The sequence below is a fragment of the Gallinula chloropus genome, assembly GCF_964237585.1.
Source record: "Gallinula chloropus genome assembly, chromosome: Z".
NCBI classification, from domain to species: Eukaryota; Metazoa; Chordata; class Aves; order Gruiformes; family Rallidae; genus Gallinula; species Gallinula chloropus.
This window is the reverse complement of record NC_140089.1, coordinates 58,237,108-58,258,767: the sequence shown is the minus strand read 5'-3', so window position 1 is coordinate 58,258,767 and position 21,660 is coordinate 58,237,108. Positions and strand designations below refer to the sequence as shown.

General features: G+C 44.4%; 1 protein-coding gene across 1 annotated transcript in view; it reads right to left on the bottom strand.

The window, feature by feature from the left end:
• The window catches only part of RNF38 (ring finger protein 38), a gene marked incomplete at both ends in the record, with an annotated part of 115,971 nt that extends 97,317 nt beyond the window's left edge, over positions 1 to 18,654 (bottom strand). Inside the window, one exon of the mRNA XM_084278080.1 lies at positions 18,144 to 18,654. Within this exon, the coding sequence (XP_084134206.1) occupies positions 18,144 to 18,654 (511 nt within the window). The remainder of the gene's footprint in view (positions 1 to 18,143) is intronic.
• Positions 18,655 to 21,660: the final 3,006 nt, after the last annotated feature.

Below are 21,660 nucleotides of genomic sequence, written 5' to 3'. Positions count from 1 at the left end.
TCATCCTGGGGACTGTCTGTAATTAAAAGATTACCACTTCTCCCAGTAGTGGGATGTTGCAATGAGTTCAAAGTATCCATTCACAAGAACCCAGCACAGAGCAACAGTTAAAGTAAGTGCTCTCAATACAGGCTGTCTCTCAGAAGCCATCAGAAAGGCTGGAAGACCCTCCTTAATGGTCCTAATAATGCTCTGTCTAGGTCTCCTTTCAAGACCTACTTTGAGAGAGAGCACAATACAGATTTTATAATTGAAGCACTACCAGCAGCCTACTTCAGAAAGCCATTTAATGTTAGCTCTCCTAGAGTCCAATGACAAAGCTCTGGTCTGGATTTCTAGACACAGATCGTCAGTTGTCCAACTGCCAATGTTTTCTACATTATTTTCATAGCAGAAACAGCATCTTATGATGGGAAACCCTCACAGATTTACAGGAAATTGTTTCTCTCCAATACTGGCAAGCATACTACAAAGCCTACGAGAATGACATCTAGGTTGAAAGTAATTGTGATGCCAAAATGTTTTTAATGAACAGTTCAGCTGAAAGAAAAGGGGAAAAAAAAAATGCAGTCAGATGTTTAGTTCTGTAGGATAAGTTTAATACACTTTTGTGAAATGGTAACATGCTTTTGGGCAATAAGGACAATTCAGGTTTTATGCATTTTAATTACTAAGTTAGAGAAGCTACCTAACATTCATCATATGCCTTAAACACAGTTTATATCGTTTGCCAGTGCAAATGAGGCAAAAAGCACCTAACACCTATGTACAAGCACAGAAGGCACTGGGACTACGAGAAAACCATTCAGCAGCTGAAGTTAGCATATACCTGCCTTTAAGACTGTGCTTCACAGTATTACAGGGGGTTAGATGAAATGGACCACTGTCCTCAAAATCTGAGGCCTCTAGCTTCAGTCTCCTGAATAGCAAGGATTACTCAAAACTGCAGGTACAGAGTGAAAGCCAAACTATTATTTTTGACTCATGAACAAACTGAACCACAGAAATGAAGGCAAAGTTCAAACACCTGCACCCTGAGACCACTGGGTGTCTGAATTTTTTCATTCACTCTACTGTGTGAAAATGTTTCACAACAGAAAATGTTTCTTCATGAAATATCAAGTTATTCCTATTTCTCTCCCTCTCAACTATATGTTCGTTCCGCATTCATGCTACATATATGTCTACATGGGGAACTTTTTTAACAACTAAAGATACAAATCAATGCCATCACTACTCATTTATGGGTCTGTTTGAAGTTTAATTTCTGTATCCTAATAGCCTCCTAAAGATTACTAAAATAAATTACTAATTAGGGCAAATAATCTTTTATGTTATTGAAAAGATCTTTATATTCAACACTGTAGTAGCTACCAGCCCTCCCTGAAACTCAGTGCTTCAAGGAATCTAACCAACAGGTACAATGGATGAAAAGAAGCAGAAATAAACACCACCTAGTAATTACTATCCAGATCTGAAAGTGGTTGCAAGCTCTTTGCTTACATCTCTTGATCCCATGTCAGGGCAGTACCGCCACTAAGGTGAGTACTTCCTGACTTCCCAAATACTGTAAGTCTGCAGCTGTAAAAACAGCTGGTGAACCTGGACAAGGAATTTAGTTCAGTTAACACCTAATGCTGCTGTTAAATTGCAGCAGTTCATTCGTACAGTTTCGGAGGTGGTCAGAATCCAGCTGAAAACAGGTAGTATTTTCTGCTATTCCACACAGTTTAAGTGTGCATGAATTTATGACCTTAGAAACAAGTTAGTTTTTAGGACATTCCTTATACTGCATATGCATATTCCTTATGCCTAGACAGCCAATAAATGGGTAGGTACCCAATTCAGAGCTTCATGACATGAACTGAGAAAAATCACACACGGACAAAGCAAATGCTTCTTATGAACTACTCTGAAAAAAACAAAACTGTCCTTACCTACCCTTATGCAACCAAAGGCAGTCAAACACTTGAAAAAATGCAAATCTAAAACAGCTCTTACAGCATGTCATGATTTCACCTTCCTCCCCTGTTTTGCCACAAAGGGTCCTCAACCTCATACTCAATACAAAGAAAGTGGCTGCCCAGTATTAAAACACTGCTAGCAATGGATGCAGATTGCATTCTTTAGATTAAAGAGATTGTGCGTCATCACAGTTAAAGCCTTCTTGAGAGACCACCTACCAAACAGTTCATTAAAAGGTCCCACACCCACTCATTCCATTGAAAAAAACTGACCTCCTCAAACACATTTCATAAAAAATTCTTGAAACATACTGGTGTCTTGGACAGACCACAGATTTTGCATGATTTTAGAAAGGCTCAAATGGGCCAACTTTCACTGCAATACAAAATATAAGATAGGTCATCTAGAGCAACACAAACTGATCAATACAAATACAAGAGCTCTTAAACATCTCTTCTTGGTATATGAACCAAATGCTACTTGGAAAGGAGCACTTCCTTATATGCACAAGGACAGAAGCCATTTTCCTCTCCTCCTTACTCACAAACCCTACACAGTCTTCACAGAATCACAGAATGTAAGGAGTTGGAAGGGACCTCAGAAGATCAACTAGTCCAATCCCCCTGCCAGAGCACAACCACCTAGACTAAATCGCACAGGAACGCATCCAGCTGAGTTTTGATTGCCTCCAGAGAAGGCAACTCCACAACCCCTCTGATGGTTTCACTGACATACGGTTTCACTGATGAGTGAAGTTTATTACTCTCTATTGCTGCCAACAACCTTGCTGACCTCTGTCCTTACATGAAAATCTGTAACAAAGCTCCCTCTGTCCCTGTATTGGATGTGACTGCTCTCTGAAGTTTACCCTGACAATCACAGCCATCAACATTTGACCATGAGATAGGTATTAAACAGATGTAATCCACTTTAAAAAGTCTTGCAAAAATACACACAAAAATTTACATACTGCATTTACAAAAAAAGGACAAAATGTAGCAGTTTTATCAAATGACAAAGCAGCATGTCACTCAGAAGTAGATTTTACTGCAAATCACACATCAGTCTGAACAGTAATGTTTACATTCCATTTATACAGCTGGATTATTTCTGCATCTTTGTTAGTTCTGTAGTAGCTTTCTCTCTGCTGTGCAATAAAAAGCAAAATAAAAAAAACAACCCAGCCAAACAAAAAACCCAACCCAAACCAAACCAAAAACATAACTAAGCACAACACAATCCCCAACTTTTTGGAAGCCTTCTGGCTAAAGTTAAAAATCTGAAATCCCCCAAAAGCTAAGCAAAGGCACAGTATAGCAACCTCTCTCAACATCAAAAGGTTTTGGTTTATTATTTCATTTTGAACTTAGTAATTTTATTTTCTTTATATTTCAAGACTCTTCCCTCATGCCAAACTTATGAGTATATAGAGCATCCTAAGATCTCTGACTAGAGAGTAATCTAGAGAACATCAGTAGAATTCATAGCTTTTACCTAAATTCTTCTGTATATGCACATTTTTTTATTCACAATAATGGCTGCTGTGCACCTAATTTTCTATTTTAGACACAAGTATAGGATAAGTAACACAGAAAAACCTGCCTTTGGGGTCAACTGCATTACCCTTCTCAGCTGCAGAACTTTTCTAGACAGCAAACTGCTGAAGTCATAATCAATCACACATAAATAAAAGACTGAGTGCCGAGTTCACTCTGCTTCACTACATTACATTTTTCACCCGTCTCTTCCCACACCTCATTTTGCCCCAGGACAGACGATGGAAAGCAGTTGTGTTTCCCTCTTCAATTATTCCTTGTGTAGTCAAAGAAGAGATAAGCACATACAGATAGGCAATGTTTATCTGCAGTGGTTATCTATGTGAGTAATTACGATGTCTTTATTCTAAGCCATTTTTTATTTGGTTTACGTGGCAAGGATTTGGGGCTAGCTTCTGTGAGGAGATGCCAGAAGTTTCTCCCATCTCCGACAGAGACAATGCCAACTGTCTCTGAAACAGATCTGCTGCTGGCCAAGGCTGAGCCCACCAGCCAGGGTGGTAGGGCCTCTGCGATAACAGAGTTCAGGAGGGGGAGAACTGCTGTGCAATAGTAGCCAAGAGAGAGAGGTGAAAGGAACAACCCTGCAGACACCAAGGTCAGTGAAGAGGGGAGGAGGTGCTCAGGTTGCTGGAGGAGAGATTCCCCAGCGGCCTGTGAGAAGACTATGGTGAGGCAGGATGATGGTGGAACAGACATCCATCTGCAGCCATGCTGGAGCAGGCGGATGCAGAAAGCAGGTGGGAAGCCTGTGCTGGAGCAGGGTCCTGGCAGGTCCTGCAGAGACAGAAGCCCAGGCTGGAGCAAGTTTGCTAGGAGGACTTGAGACCCTGTGGGGGACCCATGCTGAAGGCATCTGCTCCTGAAGGACTGCACCCTTTGGAAGAAACCCGCACTGGAGCCGGTCATGAACTCCACATCAGAGAAGTTAGTGAAGGACTGTCTTCCATGGGTGGGAACCCAGGCTGGAGCAGGGGAAGAACATGAGAAGTAAGGACCAGCAGAGACAATGCATGATGAACTGACCACAACGCCCATTCCCCTTCCCACTGTGCTGTTTAGGGGGAGGAGGGAGAATTAAACCTGGCAGTTAAACCTGGGAAGAAAGGATGGGTTGGTATTATTTCTCATTATCCTACTCTAACTTTTGGTTGGTGATGAATTAAACTAATTTCCCCAAGATGAGTCTGTTTTGTCTGTTACTGTAACGACTGAGTGATGTCCCTGTCCTTATCCTGACCTACAAGACTTTTGTTGTATTTTTTCTCCCTTGTCCAGTTGAGGAGGGGAGTGATAGAGCAGCTCAATGAGCACATAGTATCCAGTCAAAGGTAAGTCAACACAGTGTGACAACTTGTTTCTGCACAAGATTGGATTTTAGTTTCCCTAGTTTCTAATTTTTAAGTTTTTGTAAAAGAACTGCACTCTGGAATTTTCTTCATGCCTTGTAATTCAGTAACAAGCTACAGAAGTAATCATTTCACTGTTCTTTCTACTGGATTTCTTAGTGTCTCTTTCTCCATATTGCCAGTTCTCAGCTTCTGGTATTAATTATTACATTCCCTGGTGTTTTTGCCTGGCTAGTTATCACCCACTCTCACTGTTCCATTAGGAGTTCCCACAATCCCATCACACTCTTACCTTTCTCAAGTAAACAAGACCCAGCTCTCCCAAACACTCCTATTACCATAGCTCCTTGTGCTCCAACTGATACTCATGGTAACATCTGAAAGCAAAAGCAGCAACACAGATGAATGTCAGCCAGTACCTGTGACATATCCACATAGCTCAGCAGTTTTCAGTTGTTCATTTAGCATCTTAACAACAAAAATATCCATTTGAGTTCAAACTCCATTAGATACTTTTGAGAAAGAGGGCTAGCTACTACACTTACAGCCAGTTTATATGGCCATTTTAACTGACTAACTTCTGACCAGGACTGCTATTACTAGCATCTTTGTATGACTACACATATTGGCACTTTTGATTTTAATGAAGGCATACCTCTCTCCAATCCAAAACAGAGGGTTCTCAGATTTACACAGAAAGTATATACACAGATTTAAAAAATATACATATAGTCCACTTTACTTTTACGCATATTTCAGTTGAAGCCAAGAACATCGGAAGTAGTGTGTAGAACTGGAAGAGAAGTATCTAGGAAGTCAGGCCAGCCAACCACAATAGCAAGTCATTAGCTAGCAGAGTTACAAACTGCAGGCAGTTTCACAGAAGAACCCCACAAAGTTTACAATGCATTCAACACACCTAAATCTAGGATGCCATAAAGCCAGTTTTCTCCCCAGCAGAACCTTTTTTTTTGTACCTTAAATAATGCACTGAGGCTATTAGAAGTCAAGGTATGTAAACACTCAAACTGTAGAACTTGTAGACTTCTAGATATTGAGATACGTACATTCATGAGCACTTCCATGTGCATAGGGTGTTTGTCTCCAGCAGCAAACAAACAAGTGAAAATATGCACGGCAAGAGAATTAGAACCTGGGCACCAGATTTACCACCAGCTGTGCATGTTTTGAACTCTCAACCCTTCCTGGAGAGCATTAGTATGCCAGTAACAGCAATAAGAGCAAGTGGGAAAATACAGAATATTCAACAGATATGTAAATGTATATTTAAACAAGACTTTGAATGATCAACAACTTTGTGACATTATTTTTACATGCTACCCTTTTCTTAGGCTGCTCCTACTTCAACAGCTTCAGGATCATCTCCAAAAGTCAAAGGAAGCCTTCTAGTAGCTTCTCTGTAACAATGAAGATCAGTCACTGGGCTTCTGGGAATCTGTGGAAACCGTGGAAACCGTGTCTCTTGCTTCTCCCTTTCCAAATACAGACCTCACAGTACAAAAGCAGAGATGCCTCCTTTAATTTAAGTATAAACAGTGAAATCAACAAATAGAGCACTAGATCACAGATCGATTCTGTGTCCATGATACTTGATTTGCAAAGCTAAAGCATGAGTGTTTGTGGCTGATGATGGGAACTGTGTCTACACTTCAGGAGCCAGTAGAGCAAATTTGCTTCTGAAAATCTGCCTGCATTGGTTCTGTTTCACAAGCAACATCTGTACTGCCAGGGTGAGTAAACTTGGAATTTAAGCTTTCACTACCCAAGTTTTTGCAAGACAAAATATGCCATAGCCAAAGCAAAATTTCACAGTTCAGACATAACCAGCAATCAGAATGCCATGATTTTTTTGGTTTTTTTACATAAATATATATATATATTTACATATATATATATGTAAAAAAAACCCCAAAACCATATATATATATATATGGTTTACATATATATATATTTATGGTTAGAGAAGCTTGTTGTAAAGGTACGTCATGTTGATGCCCATGTACCTAAGAGTCGGGCCATGGAGGAACATCAAAACAACCATCAGGTAGATAAGGCTGCTAGGATTGAAGTGGCTCAGGTAGATCTAGACTGGCAACGTAAAGGTGAATTATTCATAGCTCAATGGGCTCATGATTTCAAGGGAGAGATGCAACATATAGATGGGCTCGAGATCGAGGGGTGGACTTAGCCATGGATGCTATTGCACAAGTTATCCATGAGTGTGAGACGTGTGCCACAATCAAGCAAGCGAAGCAGTTGAAGCCCCTTTGGTGTGGAGGACGGTGGATGAAATACAAATATGGGGAGGCCTGGCAGATCGATTACATCACCCACCCACGAACCCGCCATGGCAAACGCTACGTGCTTACGATGGTGGAGGCAACCACTGGCTGGCTAGAAACATATCCTGTACCCCATGCCACTGCCCAGAATACAATCCTGGGCCTTGAAAGGCAAGTCCTATGGCGACACAGCATCCCAGAAAGAATAGAGTCAGACAACGGGACTCACTTCCGAAACGCTCTCACAGACACCTGGGCCAAAGAGCTTGGCATTGAGTGGGTGTACCACATTCTTTATCATGCACCAGCCTCTGGGAAAATTGAACGATATATATATATATATATATATGCTGTCCCCATGTGCTGGAAGACAAGCTGTCATAGAAGACAACCAGCCTGGCTGAGCAGAGAACTGCAGCTGCAACTCAGGGCAAAAAAGAGGATTTATGGCCTCTAGAAGAAAGAGCAGGCCACTCATGAGAATTACAAAAAAGTATGAGGCTATGCATGAAAAAAATTAGAAGGGCAAAAGTATAACTAGAACTTATACTGACCTCTGATGTTAAGGACAACAAAAAAATTCCTATAAATACTTTAGTAATAACAAGAGGAGTAAGGACAACCTCTATCCTCTAGTGGATGGGCTGGTAACATAGTGACAAAGGATGAGGAAAAGACTTAGGTGGTGAAGGCCACCTTTGCCTCTGTCTTTTAAGCAAGACCAGTTGTTCCCTGATGTTGTGGTTTTACGCCGGCTGAGAGCTGAGATCCACGCAGCTGCCTGCTCCTTAAAGGAAAAAAAGCAGGGGAAAAGTGAAGGGGGGGTGAGAGGCAAGGGAAGGGAAAAGGAAGGGGGCAAATAACCCCAAAACCAAGAAACTAAAAGGCCCATGGGTTGGGATAAGGATTGTTTACTAAGATAACAGAAAGATAAAATATAACAATGCTAACAGGACTTTAGAGCAAAAATATATGAAGCTGTTGATACACAATGTAGTTTCTCACCGAACCCACAACTCAGGCCATGCCACCCAGAGCCGTCCCAGAACCTGACTGACAGATGAGATCCACCCAAAGGTACTGAGGGACTTGACCTAACTGCTCACCAGTCTGCTTTCCATCTTTTATGAGCAGTCCTGTCTGACTGGGAAGGTTCCAGTTGACTGGAGATTAGCAAATGGGACACCCATCCACAAAAAGAGTCAGAAGGAGACCTACAGGTAACTATAGGCCTGTCAGTCTGATCATGGTGCCTGGGAAGATTATGGAGCAAACCATTCTGGGTATCACTGTGAGGACCATGCAGGAAAAGCAAGTGATCAGGCCCAGTCACCAAGGGTTCATGAAAGGCAGGTCCTGCTTGACCAACCTGATCTCCTTCTATGACAAGATGGACTGCTTATTGGATGAAGGAAAAGCTGTGGATGTTGTCTATCTGGATTTCAGCAAAACTTTGAACACCATTTCCCACAGCATTCGCCTAGAGAAGCTGGCGGCTCTTGGCTTGGACAGGTCTGCTCTTTGTTAGGCAAAAAGCTGTCTGCATGGCCAGGCCCAGAGAGTGGTAGAAAATGGAGTTAAATCCAGTTGCTGGCCAGTCACCAGTAGTGTTCCTCAGGGCCCAGTGCTGGGGCCAGTTCTCTTTAATATCTTTATTAATTATCTGGATGAGAGGATTGAGTGTCCCCTTAGTAAATTCACTAAATTAGGCAGGAGTGTTCACCTGCTTGAGAGCAGGATGGCCCTAGAGAGGGATCTGGACAGTCTGGATTAATGGGCCAAGGCCAATGGCACGAGGTTCCACAAAGCCAAGTGCTGGATCTTGCCTTTGGGTTATAATAACCCCAAGCAATGTTCCAGGTTTGGGCAGGAGTGGCTAGAAAAGCTGCTCGACAGAGAAAGACCTGGGGGTGTCTTGACAGACAGCTGAATATGAGCCAGTAGCATGCCCCAGTGGCCAAGAAGGCCAACAGCATCCTCGCCTGTATTACGAATAGTGTGGTGAGTAGGACTCGGGAAGTAATTGCCCTGCATTCAGCACTGGTGAGACCTCACCTTGAGTACTGCATTCAGTTTTGAGCCCCTCACTATGGTCTGTTACTACTGCAAAGACATTGAGGTGCTGGAACGTATCCAGAGAAGGGCAATGAGGATGATAAGGGGAAAGGAGAAAAGATGTTATGAGAAGTAGCTGAGGAAAGTTGGGTTGTTTGATCTGGAGAAAAGGACGCTGAGGGCAGATCTAATTGCTCTCTGCAACCACCTGAAAGGAGGCTGTGGAGAGATGGCGTGCTGACATTTTTCTCCCTAGTGACAAGTGGAAATGGCGTCAAGTTACACCAGAGGAGGTTTGGGTCAGATATTAGGAAAAACTTCCTCACAGAGATAGCTGTTAGGCATTGAAATAGGCTGCTCAGGGAAGTGGTAGAGTCTCCATCTGGTTAGATGTGGTGCTTAGGCACATGGTTTAGTGGTGGTTTTGGCTGGTTGGATTTGATGAAAAGTCCCTTCCAATCAAGACAATTTTATGATCATATATATTTTTATGTTCAAAACAATAGCAGTTTGCTTCATGGGCAAAGGCTTCCTTGGTAAAAGCATAAAAACAAAGTTCTAAACTCAGTTTTGCCAGTTGCCAAACAAAATCCACACTGGAAACCCAAGAAGTTGGAGCAAGACAGAGTTTTGTTTACTAAACTCTGAATCACTTTTATGTCCCAGAAACATCTCCCAAATGTTTCTTCAACCTCAGTCTGTGAACTGTGTTTTCTATCGAGATCTGCGGACAGCCCTGAAGAACACAGATACCCATGTCCTGGTTTCCCCTCTCCTGAGGCTGTGTGACAGCTCTCCTATTTTGATGCCACGGCTCCTATGATAATATAAACAGCCTCACTGACCACAAGAATACTGAACACAATAATCAAGAAGATGTGCAATTCACCCCAATGAAGTATTTTTTAATCACACTTTCAAATCCATTCCTTCAGCAATAGCCTTAAAAAGGGCAATCATACGTGGGTTGGGAGGTAGCAAAGGCAAGGAAAAAGCCTGGAAAACCATGAGAACGATCCAGGAAGCTCCAGCATCAAATAAGCTGAGAGCAGCACAAAATTTTTTAACACAGGGAGCAACAAAAACAAGACAGCAAAAGTTAGGCAAAACAAGATAAAGACAAACCATGAAGGTTTTGCAGGAAATTACATCTCAATTTAGTCACGTGGACTGCCAGGACAAGGATGCTGAAACACTTCAGAAAGGTACTATGTGGACTCCCAACATTATAGGAAGTTTATTATCAATACCAAATAACAGATGTTATCAATACCAAATACAAATGTTAGGAACATTGAATTACAAGCATCTGTAAGCTGATGGTCTACATAAGAGAACACTGAAGTGTATTGGTAAGCAGTGATTCTGCAGGTGCACTGTGTCAATAACCCAAGAACAATGGGGTTATCAGACCAAATGTTTCTACTGATGACTTACTACCCTGTTTCTCAGGACAGGGCAAAATCTCCCAGAACGAGCAATTCAAAGTCACTTTGATATCTGAGAAGACCATCTTTGCCACTTTAGCTTTACTGATCAAAATAGCATGGCATAACTTGCTAGCATGGGCAAACCCTAATCAATAGCTCCACAGAAGCTGGCTACTAAATACTGAACAGATATTTAACAATAATCATGCTAACTGTATTAAAAAGCATATTTTCACCTATTGGTACCCACAGAGATCATAAAATCTTTAGTGGTTATTCTAGGCCCTTGCTAGAAATGAAAAAATTAGCCAGCATTTCTGATCCAAATTGATTCATTCAGTATCTTCAAACAATCACAATTAAAAATAGTTCAGTAGGCAATCATTTTTGTATCTCTTTGCTGGACAATCTGCCTTAATTTGAAAATTCCTAGGTATAGAAAATACTCCTAGAACTAGCCATGCTGCCTTGAAAACAAAGCTCTGCTACAGCCCTGTACAACAACAGAATCATTTCCTATATCTCACTTTCTGATGCAGACTATCAGACTTCTTTGCTGCTCTTCTTTATGTCACTATTAAACTTAAGTGAAAGAAACCAAAAGGGTAAAACAGCAGAAAAAAAGAGAAACACAAAGGTAAGGGAGAACTAAGATACTAAAAAGTCTCTCTGAGACATCAGACCTAAACAGAAAATGCAGCATCTAAAAAATAACTGATAGGAAATGAACACTTGACCTAACACAGAAACATAATGTTAAAGAACAATACATGAATCAAATGGCACAAGTCTTTGCTTTAAAATGATTTAAGGTCAGTTAACCTCAACCTAACTAGAGACTCACAAACACCAGCAAATTCTGGCACTGTCTTTTGTCCTCACTTTGCCACACAGCCTCCATGTAGCTGGCTAGTAAGAGATACAGATGACACTTCATTTAATTCACACTGAATAAGTCCATACGCATATGGGTGACTCATTTACTTAGAAAATTCTCTTTTATGACACAGATATTTTAAGGCTGATCTTCAAAAGTAATCAATAGTTACGCAGCAGATTTAACAAAAACTGCTTTTCACTGTTTTCTCTTCTATATTTTATGCTGCCCTCCCTGTAATAACCTAGTTTTCCTCCAAGTGCTTACAATTCCCCTTCCCTGCAACTTCTTTGTTTTTCCTAGTCCTTGACCCCCCCCACCCCCCACCACATACTTTCCTGTGCCCCCATAAGAGAGACTATACAATGCTGTTGTTGGGAAGCAAATCACGAGCTAACTACCCAGCAACTACGTACGTCCATGGGTCAGTAAGCCTAACAGGACAGCATCCTCTCCTTCCATAGCATTTTCTTCCAGGGTAGAAATTCAGTAATTTGTCTGCTACTTAATCACTGACTTCCTACAATTCTTTTTAAGAAATGAAAAAGCCTTTCTCAACTCACAAGCTAGCTGCTCAGAAACAGGACTAACAGAACAAGCATGACAGCTTTACATTTGCATGGGAAGGCAACCTGAGGAGGTCATATAATACAGGTTTTTGCCCCTTGCCTAGTTTCTGCTACGTTCATGTGTTATGTTACTAACTGAATTATTGTTTGTACCATTTGTTCCTATAGTAGATTTACGCTCTAGTAGATTCATCACATCTAAGTATTGGTTAGGTAAAGTCTAATAGAAAAAGATGAAAATACCTCAGATCATACCTTTATTATTTATTTATTTGTGCATTCTACTCACCCTGTAAGCTGGAAAAAACCTTTCCATTTCTGAACAACACATCTCTCCATTCATTTATCTGCCACCTTCTGAGAAAGTGTACCAAGTATGACAGCAAAACCGAGACTCAATATCCCCTACGCTGCTAAAAGTGAAAAAAAAAAAAAAGATAATTTAAGTGTACACTTCTGTCTGTCAGAAGGAAACAGCCTGCTTGCACACAACCAGCAAGTAAGTAACTTAGGAAAAGGGCTGAAAAGAGGCAGAACCATAGCTCTCTGCTTTTAGCACTTCTTTAAATAAAACAGCTATTGGTGCTATACTCAAAAGCATTTAAGCACAAAATATTCATCAAAAAGAGGTATTTCTGGATGTGTGGGGAGGAAGCACGTTAAAATGATCATAGTGAAAAAATTAAGGTTGAAGAAAAATAATCTTGCAAGACAGAGGTGACACTTGTATGCCTATGCAACTTGAGTACTCACCATCAATTCTGGACACCTGCAACTAAAGCAGTCTATTTACAGTGCCTGAGCAGGCATCTCCAAGGAAAGGGTAACATGCCAACTACAGCACTATACAGTTATGCAGGCTAAGAGACAGCTGGAGGCCCCTGTTCAGATCAGGACAATTTAGAGCTGCACCCTGTCTGGCTAAGTGTTAAATATCTCCAAAGTCGTACATTCCTTGTCTCTAGTTTTCTGCTCCAGTCCTTGACCACCTCCAGGGTGAAAATATTCTTCCTAATATCTGACCAGAAATTAATCTGTTCCAAATGCAACAGATCCTTTGAGTTATTTTTCCCGTGTTCAAATTCTTCATTATTAGTACTTTTTGTATCCCACTGCAAAAAAAAGCAGGATCAGAAAGATTTTTGTCCCATTCTCTTCTCTCCCAAACAAAAGAAAAGAGAAAAGAATATCCATTTTCCAGACCAGGAGCTAACAAGCATATTATGAATTTACAAACTGGCTAAACATTTTCTCCTGAGAACTCCAGTGCAGGATGCAGAATGTAAATGGCTGAACCACTAAATGGACGACCACCTTTAGACTAATTTAAATTTAAGAGGAGAAAAATTAATATATTTAACATTTCATTAATCCAAAAGTGTTGCAGATTACTGATTTAAATAAATGTTTATATACAGATGTCTGTGGCTTAGCATCATGGATGACCAGCCAAAATACTAAAGAGTCAAGCAAGTGAAAGACTGTATGGGTGGCAAGAGGCTGCCAAAGTTTTAAAAATAAAGTTAAGTTTTAATGAAGAAAGGAGTATTTTTCTCAGTGTACCTCCCTCATTTCTTCAGCACAACTCAACAGACACCTATGAAGAACAACATCATATATATATATATTGATTCCCACTTTATTAATATATGCCACTGCAGCATATTGCACAGTCTGGCACTCCTTTACGAGTCACAGATTTTTGAGGTTTCACCACACTTCTCATAACAGTGGCTAAAAGTCTTCACTCCCAATCCTCCAAATATCATAAGAAATTTCTGAAACTGCTCAGAAGTCTAACCTGTACCCAACCTCCAAAGTAATCTGTAAAAGCAATTTTCAGATCATATTGTAAACACTAAATAGAACACACACAAAGCACAAGAATCACAGACTCCGGGGTTTCTGAGTCAAAAGGTTCAACAGCTTACTACTAAATCTGCACAAAGATTCTTTCCGAATGCTTGATTTGCCGCTGTATCGACTTACAAACAGGAAAAAAGTGATGCCATGCAGAAGATCTGTATAGAGAGTCTGCACACACTAAAAATAGGCAGATAAACACATTTTCAAGAGGAATAAAATTCACTTTAAAATGTCGATCTGTAGGTGGGGGAAAAAAATGCACCATGATTCAGATCCTGCAAATATTTTCACAGGCTCTTAATGAAAGCAGAAGTACCCATGTGCTCTTAACAGAGCAAGAATCCAAGCAGATAGTAAATGAAAGTCTCTAACATCTTCACTTTGGAAAGCATGCCAGGTGCAAAGCAGCAAAACACAGGGAAAGGATAACTTTTGGCTGTGCTGAAAAAACACACAGCAAATGTTTTCAAACTGAACACTGCACTTCCTTGGGGCAGGTTCAGTCATATTGCACTGCCGCTGTCCAATAAATTCTCCAAGACCCAACCGTTCTATAGACACACTTAATGTTACTAGCCATACTTTGTCAATTAATAGCCACTCCCCTGGCCGCCCTACAAACAGAAATAGTGCATTTAGCAATTCTTCAAGCTATTTAAGAGTACTATTCCTAACAGGCAACATTCCAGGTATGCAGATTATTAAGTATTTTAATAGGGTTCCCAGAATTCATACTTTACTCCACAGCGTATAGACTAGCAAAAAATATGTAACATAACTAGCAAACTTCCTCCCACCCTCCTTCCATTAAAAAAAAGGGGCCCCTGGAGCACAGATCAGTACTATTACAGGAAAAAGTGTGATCCCTTTCTCATAAAGGATATTGCAAACAATCAGAAACACCATTTAACAGTGTAAGCAATGCTCTTTTTGATACTGGCTGTGTACTCTTGTGCTATACATGTGTACAAAATACAAAAGAAAAAAAGCCAATAATTAAAGACTTAGGCAAGGTTTTCTGATTATTATTTTTTTCTGCTATTAAAGTGATGAAGTATGTCGGCTTTTGAGATTATCCTTTTTGGGACAGTCCCAAAAACTGGTGACCAAGCCCAAATGCTTAGGACAGTGAGCTCTGAAATACCATGTTTCACTGAAGCCTGGTTATTATGACAGTCCATGACCAAGAAAACCCCACCAGCTGCAGATTATCTGTGAAATTAGAGAAATATCCTGACACACTTTACCAACAAACTGATCATAGATGTTACTTTAACACACACCATGACTGCAAAGGAGGATGCAAAGGCTCAACCTATACTCAATGACAATGATAACAGGAACAGCAATGCAGGATCTTAAAGCTGAGACGCCAGGGTTTCTACTGCGAAAGATCTAGCAAAGCACATTTTAAGAATAAATATTTGGAGCATGTGTGTACATTAGAGAAGCTCAGAAAACACTAATGCTGTCCATTGTGCTTGCTCAAAATACTTCTGAAAATACCTATGACTTATTATTTCAAAAACCACTTCCTGCATCTTTCCTTAAACAAAGCAAAGCATGGATTCTTTGTTCAACATTATACATCAAGTAACTTCCAGAAGGAAGCTTTATTTTAAGCCATGCAAGCACAACAATGGTATTTTTCCTCTTAAGAATGGAGAATCTTTTCCTTGTTCAGGGAATTCTAACAACCAAGCATTTACTGCACTTCACATACACAAAGTCAGAAAAAAACCCAAACTGGTTTACAAGAAGCATAGAGGAATGCAACCAGAAGGTGTTAAAACCCCCGACACACAACCAAAACAACATATGCAACAAAAAAACAAATCCCAGAAACACCAAGGTGAGAGAAAGCAGCACCATCATATTACAATATTCATGCAAATGGAGCTCCCAATGCAAATTCAGTAAGATGCTCTCTGAATCTACCTTCTTGTTAATCCCACCCACATCCTGCATCACATTAATAATGATGACTCATGTTTAGATGACATATCTCAACCTGAATTCTCATTAAATACAGAAAAATCATACAGATGTAAGAATGAACTGATAGGATATGTACGTACGTATACCTAGTTTTCATTATATTAATCTTCTTTAAACTGAAACTGTATGGCAGTCATCAATTATTTGTTATTAGTTAACTGATTTGAGACCATCAGTAACAAAACCAGACAATTTAAGATAATTCAAATAAAAGTGCTGCAATACTAGTTTCCAGTTTTTGTTTGGCTTTAATCTAACAAAATCAATTACAACTCTTGAAAATCATCCACATACTCCATGCACTTCACTTTCTCTAAGGAGCTACCTTTTCTTCCTGCTTTATTTTGTATCATAGTGACATAAATCAGAAAGCGCGCACCTATCTCCAGGCATGCCAAAATTAAGTATGACACTCACTGTAAAGCCACAGTAATTGCTTTGAGTTTAAGAACAAAACCACACATAAATGCACATAACTATGCATAACTGCTCAAGGCACAAAAACTCACATGTGCCGATACATACAAGGAGTTTTAGTACTTACAACTGCTTAGCATATACAGCGCTAGGGAGTGAAATTTGTATGAATTCAAACAACTTTCCACTAATAAACCCACAAGTACTATCTTTATAAGCGCATCCATCCCCTCACATTCCACAGTCATGCATATGTTTGACAACTGGAGCTGATCCTCTCATCAGGAGTTTCAGCTTCTCCAAACTGGAAGACTTAGTAGGTGCCTAGTTATCTGTCTAGATAATTTAGCCTCCAGTGCATCTTAAAGAGTAATTTAAGTTTCAAAGCCCCCACCCCCAGGACTGGGGCCTTAGATGTTTTCCTAAGCTGTTGCTTGTGAAAAGCAGCAAGTGAACCCATTATGTATATATGAAATTAGGAACTAGGAAGTGGTATGGAAGAACAGTAGAAAACAAGACACCACTGTTTTGGCCTGAAGGGTGAAGAAATGAGATGTCTTGTCTTAGAACGTATTTTTAGTGGTGCTCAACCAGGGCAATTTACAGGAGTCTGCAGCATGGCGCTTATGCTGATAGGTAGGTTTTATAGGTAAGTTCCTCTTGTGATTTGTGGTTGACAGCATATTAAACAATTACTATGCTGAAAGTGGGTAATCGTTGGTGTCTGCCGGCACACAGACACTCATTTAAATTTAAGTAGGTGGGAAACCCCACTGCACTCCTGGAAGCAGCTCCGGTGCCTGACCAGAAACACATCAACTCAAACGCTGGGACCTCAGCCCAGCAAACACCGCAGCAGCGGGACATGTGACCCACATGCCTAAAACCCGTTCCGAAGAGAGACCCCGCCGCTGACCGTTTCTGAAAAGGATCTCAAGCACACGCTTAAGGGGCAGACAGCTGTCGGGAGCCCCGAAGGCACTCACCTGGGGGACCCACAGGGGCTGCCTGACTTTCAGAGCATTTCGGGGCTAGGCGCAGGGTACCTGCCACTAGCCGTGCGCTTCACAGACACCAGCGGCCCTCTGCGAGGGGCAGGCCTGGCTCGGGAACATGGACATGCACGCTAAAAACCTTTGACAAGTTTCTGCAGAACGGGCGCATCCCGGAGCCCGAGGGCAGGCTGCAGGCCGTGGTAGGTGGGCGGGCAGGGCTGGCCAGGCCCCGGCGCTACAGCGGGCACTGCGCAGCCTGGCCTGAGACCCAACCACCGTCGCCACGAAGGCGAGTCAAGCACCGACGCACAGGGCTGCACCGGTACCCGACTGATGGGAGCACTGGGCGGGGAAGGGATGGCAAGCGGTACGACGACCGGAGGCAACACCCCCAGCACCGCGGGCCGTCTGCACCTCACGACGGCGCATCCCGACCGGCGGAGAATAAGCTATAGCTGCTCCGGCCACTGATGCGCAGAGGGCGACGGGCACCCCGTCGCATTCCCCGGGCGTCCCGCGGCAGTACGGCCGATACGCGGACCGCCGGCAGCCACTTTGCTGTGACCAGCGCGAGTTCTTTCTCCGTCCCAACCTGATCCCCTCCCGGGGCCGGACCCCACCGGGGCTGGTCGGATCCCCGGGGCGGCCACAACTCCGTGCTCAGCGGAGAACAACTTCGAGTCCCTCCGGGCCGGCTGCTCTCCCGAGTGGGGTGGGACGCCTGGAGCTACTCCCCCTCCCCCGGGGCCCCTTTCCCGCTCACCTGACGGCGGGCCTCTGGCGCCCGGAGCGGCGCGGGGTGCACCGTGTCCAGCGGTGCTGTCTTGGCCCTGGCTGCGCGCTCCCGGCTCCGGCAGGCTCGGCCCGTGGAGGGGCGGTGGTGGCGGGCGCGGCGGTGGCGGGCAGAGGGCGGGGGGCGGCGGCCGGCGAGCAGCGCCGCCGCTCATGGCGAGTCCGGGGAAGCCGTAGCGAGCGCGGGTCCGTGGGGATGCCGGGAGGAGGGAAGCAACCGACAGGGAGGCGGAGGCGGCCTCGGCAGCGGGGGAGGAGGCGGGGGGCGGCAGAGGGGAGGAGAAGGCAGGCAGGAAGGAGGCGGCGGAAGAAGCCACCCATCTGCTGCGTCGACCCGCCTCGCCGGCCTGGCGGAGGGGCTGCTGCTGGTCGCTGCTGCTCTGCTCGCCGCGAGGAGCGGCGCCACGGTCCCGCCGGCGGCCGGGGGCGAGGAAGCCAGCGTCGTGCGTCCCGCGAGGCGCTGAGCGGGCGGCGACTGGCATCTCTCCCCGCTCCGGCCAGCCGGCGGCGCCCGCCTTCCCGAGACCAGCGCCACGGCAGGGGCGCTCAGCGCCTGCGGAGGCACGTGGGCGGCATGGGGAGCGTCCAACCGGCCCGGCAGCGGAAGCCGGTGCTGAGCCGCGTGGGCTGCTACGAGCAAAGAAGCCGCCGCCTCGCTGCCCAGGAGGAAGTTTCCCCCGCCGCCGCTTCCTCCTTCCCTTCGCTCCGTCGCGGCGCCAGCGGCCCAACGAGCGGGTGCGTTCAGCGCGCCGCCGCCTCCCGCGGGGTTAAGCCCGCTCGTAAACAGCGCCGCACTGAGGCGCGACGACGTACGGAGAGCACGCGGGCGACAGTGCCCGCGCTGCCCCTTCGGCCAGGCGGGGGGCAGAAATCAGCGGCCGGCCGGGCTCCTTGGGCCAACGGGCCTTAGCCCGCCCCGAGCAGACCGTGCGCGCAGAGCCCGGAATCATCCTCGACGTGGCTCGCGGTCTGTGCAGGCGGCCGGGCACAGCCGCCAGCCCGTCCTCTTTGTGTGGCGTGCGCCCGGCAAACTGCGCGACGGGCGAAGCGCCCGCCCTTTGCTCCGCGGACCCCTCCCCGCGCTCTCCGAGGCAGCACGCCGCTCCCGCTGGGGCAGACTTCCCGGGAGAGGGAGACCGCGATCGATTGGGTGGGCGGGCGATTGCAGGGACTGCGCGGCGACCTGCCGGCGTTGTTCGGCGGCAGCGCGGCTGCGGTGGGAGTGCTGCGGTTGGAGAGCGGCGCTTCCAGCTGCGCTGTCGGGGGCAGCCGGGAGGATCTGGCCTTTGTGCGCACGTGTGGTGCCGGGGGCCGCCGCATCCCTTTACCGTCAGCTTGGCAGGTGTCAGCGGGTTACGCCTGATAGAGGCTGCTCGTGGTGTGGGGGAGAACTGCGCCTGCGGGCTTGCGGAAAAAGTCAGAGATGCCGGTAAAATCCTTTATTTGCCACGGGACTGACGGCTTATTGCTTTGCTGTCAGACAGGCATTGTTAAAGCTAATCCCCCGGTATGAGAAGATACCGAGAACGTAACTAAGGGTTCCTCTAAATTGTCTTTGTGTGCATGCATCTCTTTCTGGGCAACCAGACCAGGTTGCCCAAAGCCCCTTCCAGCCTGGCTTTAAACACTGCCAGGGGTTTCCACAGCCTCTCTGGGCAACCTGTGCCAGGACCTCACCACCCTCCCAGTAAAGAATTTCTTCCTGAGGTCTAACCTAAAACCTCTCCTCTTTCCGCCTGAAGCCATTACCCCTTGTCCTGTCACTGCACTCCCTGATGATCAGCCCCTCTCGCACTTCCCTGTAGGCCTCCTTTAAGTATTGATAGGCCGTAATGAGGTCTCCCCTGAGCCTTCTCTTCTCCAGGCTGAACAAGCAACGCTCTCGCAGCCTGTTGTCATAGGAGAGGTGCTCCAGCCCCCTGATCATCTTCATGGCCACAGAGCTGGAGGCAGTACTCCAGGTGAGCTCTCACCAGAGCAGAGGGGCAAAATCATCCCTCTCGACCTGCTGGCTGTGCTATTCTTGATGCAGTCCAGGACACAGTTGGCCTTCTGAGCTGCACACTGCTGGCTCATGTTGATCTTGTCATCAATCAGCACCCTCAGGTCAGAGCTGCTCTCAATCCATTGTCTGTCCAGCCTGTAGATGTGCTTGGGATGGCACCAACCCACAAAGCGGGACCTTGCACTTGGCCCTGTTGAACTACACACATGGAGTTCTCATGGGCCCATCTCTGCAGCCTGCCAAGGTCCTTCTGGGTGGCATCACTTCCCTAAGGTGTGTTAACCTCACTACACAACTTGGTGTCATCAGCAAACTTGCTGAGGGTGCACTCTAGCCCACTGTCCATGTCAGCAACAAAGGTGTTGAACACAGGCAGTCCCAGTACTGAACCTTGAAGAACACCACTCATCACAGACCTTCATGTGGACATTGCACAGTTGACCACGAGTCTTTGAGTGTGACCATTCAGCCAGTTTCTTATCCACAGAGCGGTCCATCTGTCAAATCTATGTTTCTCCAATTTAGAGACAAGGATGTCATGCTGGACAGCGTCGAATGCCTTGCACAAGTTGGGGAAGAGGATGTCTGTCATCCTTCCCTTGTCCACCATCTCGGTTACACCAAGTTGATTTAAAACTAGTCCCATCATGAAGAAACTACGTAAGACTGCATTTTTTTTTTTTTTTTTTGTTAAGCCCTCCAAAATTTAGCAGATTAGAATACAATTACAGTCCATAAGATCAGCCACACTGCCACCATGACATCCAGGCCACACATGTGCTAAACAATATGACAAATTTGTTAACTCCAGACGTGGCCGCAGTGTCTTAAACTACATACAACATGAATTACTAATTGGAAAAACAAGTGAACCTCTTTATTTGAACATTTCTTCAATGATCTGTTCCATTCTAATTTCAGAGGAAGGTCTTCCAGTGTTTTCTGTTACCTTAGAGAACCTCTGATGCTGGCACCAATTTGTTTTGTCTTCAGCTGAGAGTTCCATAAATCAAAGTAATGGAGCTATCAATGCTGGATTATTTTTTGAGCTTCAGATTAATTTTCAGATACTGTGTTGTTACAGGACATGGTATGCCTTGAATAAGTAATATTGTGCTTTAAGAATGCCACCACAGAGTGAATGACTAATTGGATAGACTTCCATTGTCTATTTGGCTGACGTGACCTGCTGCTCTCCATAGAAACAGATGGGCTTCTACTCAGTTTTATTCTATTGCAGTTACTGAGATACCTGAACAAGATTCTTGTCATGAGCAGAGCAAATAATTAGTCTTTAAAAGAATAGAGCGAGCTGTCCTTTGGCTCATGTTTAACTACCCTAAATGTATAACACATTTCAAAAATAACTCTATTTCTGTATCTTGCATACAATGCCTCAGTACCTGCCTCTGTGAGGCCGATTGAAAGGTCCAAATTCTCCAAGCTAGCAGGATTGAGAGAGGTTGTGAGATCCGGATGACAG